A 3,860-nucleotide genomic window follows, 5' to 3' on the forward strand; every position below is an offset into this window, starting at 1 on the left:
AATCTTAGCAAAATGATAGAGAATATTAGCAACATGGTCCTAAAGAAAAAGTGAGTGCCAGAACAAGAAGTCCCCATTTAGAAAGTGAAAACTGTATTTATAGAATATACTTTTGAACACAGATGCATTATATATATGTATATACATACAGGTGTATGTGAATGCACATGTGTGTACAAACACTGTAAATAGCTTGATCTAGAAAATAACCCAACATCCAGGATGGTTATTATCTCATGTAGGCACAGGATAGGATAGGATGGGGCACACATATGTAGAGGTTATTATCAAAATTCTTCTAACTCGGCTGTTGACAAACCCTGGAGTCGAAGCGGTCGGAGGCCTTTATGGCTGTGGAATGCCGGAAAGTGCATATGTTATGTATAAAAGTGGATACTTTCCATAATAAATGAAAATGGCCAATTCTTTAAGAGGAGAAGTACTGAATCTTTATAAAAATCTGCTGTATCTTAGACGAGACTATCCAAAAGGAACAGACTATTTTAAAAGGTGTCTGAAGAATGTTTTCCTTAAAAACAAAGATGTGAAGAATCCAGAGATCAAAGAACTTATTGGACGGGGCGAATTTGTAATGAAAGAGCTAGAAGCCTTATACTTCTTTAGGAAATAGAGAGCGATGAAACAACGCTATTATTCAGATATCAACAAAACTAACTGATCACTATTACTATAACTTGACTGGAATTCAGTGCCAGCTGTTTATATATACCAGATACGATAAAAGTAACTAACTTAAAATGGCAAGATTTACACATCATGTAAAAAATGCCTGAGCTGCCTTAATGAACTAAAATGGGTTTCAACTTCTGTTCACAGAGCTTTATCAGCAATCCTTAATGTTTAATTTTTATACAAAATCAGAACTATAACTACCAATTAAAAACTAATGACTACCCAATTTTGAATGAAAATATAATGTACTTAAAATAATTTTAATAAGTTCTTACCAATTATTCTTAGCCCATTTCTCCATTTTACTGACAAGAGAATGCCATTTAATGCATGTAACTAAGCAAAATTTATTGCACATTAATTTCCCTTAACTTTTGAAGGAGTACCATCTTATTTCCTCATTTTTGAACCTATTTGGTACATTAACAGCACATATTCAAGGTTCACTACAAAACAAATAGCACCTGGTAATGATTTAAGTGCAGTTATAGAAATAATATATATGGAATAAGATAATTTCTGATCTTTAAGCAGGCTGCCAGTGACTGGCATTACATACATACCTATTTAATATCTTCCATTATTTGATTTTGCTGCTGGCTCCCTTTGGGTCTTAAAACAAGTCACCTGTGGTATATCAATTACCTTTACTGATAAAAAGTAATAAATGTTATTCTGTTCTTTCATCATAAAAAAAAATTCTTCTAACTCTTGTGTTGAATTAAGACTTCACAAGTATTTATTATGCAATTCACAGATCGAACTTATGCACACATGCATGGGTCAATGAAGGGAACTTTTCAGGAACCAAGTAATGATTTATTCAATTCTGCGTACCTTAGATGCAAAAATAAAATCAGTCCACGAAGACAGTATTACTAGGACCTTTGAAGTGCCCAACTACATATTCATATAACCCTCCTTCTTTGTCCCAAATTGTGTCAATTGCTCTAAATATGTATTGCTAAACTATTTCTCAGTTTTTACTTTTAGAGAAATTATGTCATACTAAATATATTCTTGCATTTCTTAATTTTCCTCAGTATTTTCAGATACATTCATACTAATGCATTAAGCTGTATTTCATTGTTTTGTTATATAGCATCCCATACGAATATAACATCTTTATCCATTCTAGTTATTAGCAGACATCGGTCTTGTTTCACATCTCAAGGTTTTACAAACAACTTGTTTTGAACCTTCTCTACACATCTCTGGAAGCACATGCACAAGGGTTTGTTGGGAAATTTTATAGATATATATATATGTGGAATCCATAGCATAATTTGCTCATCTTCACCTTTAAGAGGTAACACCAAAGAATTTTCCAAAGTTGTACCAATTTATATCCTCACCAGCCATTTGAGTTTTATGATGTTCCACATCCTTTGGTTTTTGTTATGGATACAGTAAAAGTCTTCATATGTTCTGGATACTTATCCATTGCCAATTTTGTGTTGCACGGATCTCCAAGTTCGTGGTTTAGCTTTCCATTTCCTTTATGGTGGCTTTTGATAGATAGAAATTATTTAAATGTAAATAAGTGTACCAAACATTGGATCTTCTTGCCTTAAAAAAAATCTTTCCATGAACCAAGAGCAGGAGTATACGAACTATATAGCCCAATGGCCAAAATTTGGGATTCTACATTTTTAATGTAGAGAATGTTTATTTTTAGAAACTTGTAAAAATAAACAAGGACTAATATGCAATATAGTATATTAGGTGCAAAGCCTAAAGTATTCACTCTTTAGTCCTTTAGATAAAAGTTTGCTGACCCCTTAGGGCCACGAAGATCATCTTTTATAGCAGCACTGTCCAGTACAAGTTTCTGTGATAGAAATGTTCTATAATCTATGCTTCCCAATATGATCGCCGCTGGCTATATGTGACTATTGAGTACTTGAGATATGCTTAATGGATTGGGAACTGAGTTTTGTTTTGTTTAATTTAAATCACTAGATGGGTCTCATGGCTACTGAACAGGTAGTCCTATATTTTTATTTACAAGTTTTAACATTTTGCCTTTCAAAACTATCTTTAATCCAACTAGAACAGATTTGTGTTCACATCAGAGATCAAATGTCACTTTCTCATAGGGATAAAAAAGATTTCCTAAGCATTTTCCTAAAATGGTACAATCACAGTGTGTGTGTGTGTAACAGACTGGAGTAGATACAGGCAACTGCTTAAGGCCAGAGGCAACTTCAGAAAATTATATCACCTGTGATTTTTTTATGTAAATGTTACACCCAACGTGGGGCTTGATTCACACAACCCCAAGATCGAGAGTTACATGCTCTACCAACTGAGCCAGCCAGGTGCTCCTCACCTGTGATTTTTTTCAATTTCATCATTTTCATGACACTTGTACACTAGGCTTACTTCCAAGCACTTTACAGATATTAACTAATTTAATCCTCATATTAGTACTATTAGTCCTATTCTTCACGTGGGGAACTGTGGCACAGAGTAGATCCAAGGACATATCACTACCTTATATGACTCAGCAAATAATGGTTTTGTTTCTTCCATTCTTAACTATGTAATTTCTTGAACTTTTTAGGATCTTACTGCACATGCTCAGGACTCCAATCACTGCATTGTAAGACTGGTAGCGGTAGTATTCTTTCTTGCCTTAGTCCATCTTTTAAAGGGATTATTTTAGTATGATTCTTGCTTTATTCATGTCAATATACCTGATCAAGTAATTTCTTTCTATACCCTGTTGGCTAAAATTGTGCATAATTATGAAATTCATGAAACAAATTTTAATCAAAGCCTTTTTCTGAATATACTGAAATTATCATACAGACTTTCACACTTAATTTCTTAATAGGAGCTGTATTAATCATTTTTTCTAATGTTGAGACAGCCTTGCATTCTTGGAATAAACAATCTTACAGTGTTATAATAGGTCATATGTAATATGTGGTATTTATATGTAAATATAAATTGGGAGTTGCCTTTGCAAAATTTTTAAGAATTAATTTTCATGACCAAGACCAGCATATAGTTTTCCTTTCTTCTACTGCCCTTGTCTGGTTTTCTGTCAAAGTACATGAGCCTAATTAAGTCAGTTGAGGAGTACCATTTTAATCTTACGTACTTTCTGAGAATAGAAAAGTACTGTTTGGTAGAATTCTTTTGAAAAATGAATTCTTTTA

At 33.1% G+C, this 3,860-nt stretch overlaps 1 protein-coding gene across 1 annotated transcript; it reads left to right on the plus strand.

The window, feature by feature from the left end:
- The first annotated feature begins 333 nt into the window (after positions 1 to 333).
- LOC112815498 (electron transfer flavoprotein regulatory factor 1-like) lies at positions 334 to 727 on the plus strand. The gene has a single exon (XM_025861523.2). The coding sequence runs from the start codon at positions 410 to 412 to the stop codon at positions 629 to 631; it is 222 nt and encodes a 73-aa protein (XP_025717308.1). The 5' UTR covers positions 334 to 409; the 3' UTR covers positions 632 to 727.
- Positions 728 to 3,860: the final 3,133 nt, after the last annotated feature.

This window comes from Callorhinus ursinus, unplaced genomic scaffold, assembly GCF_003265705.2.
Source record: "Callorhinus ursinus isolate GAN/ISIS: 27379988/994484 unplaced genomic scaffold, GSC_fseal_2.0 scaffold64, whole genome shotgun sequence".
NCBI classification, from domain to species: Eukaryota; Metazoa; Chordata; class Mammalia; order Carnivora; family Otariidae; genus Callorhinus; species Callorhinus ursinus.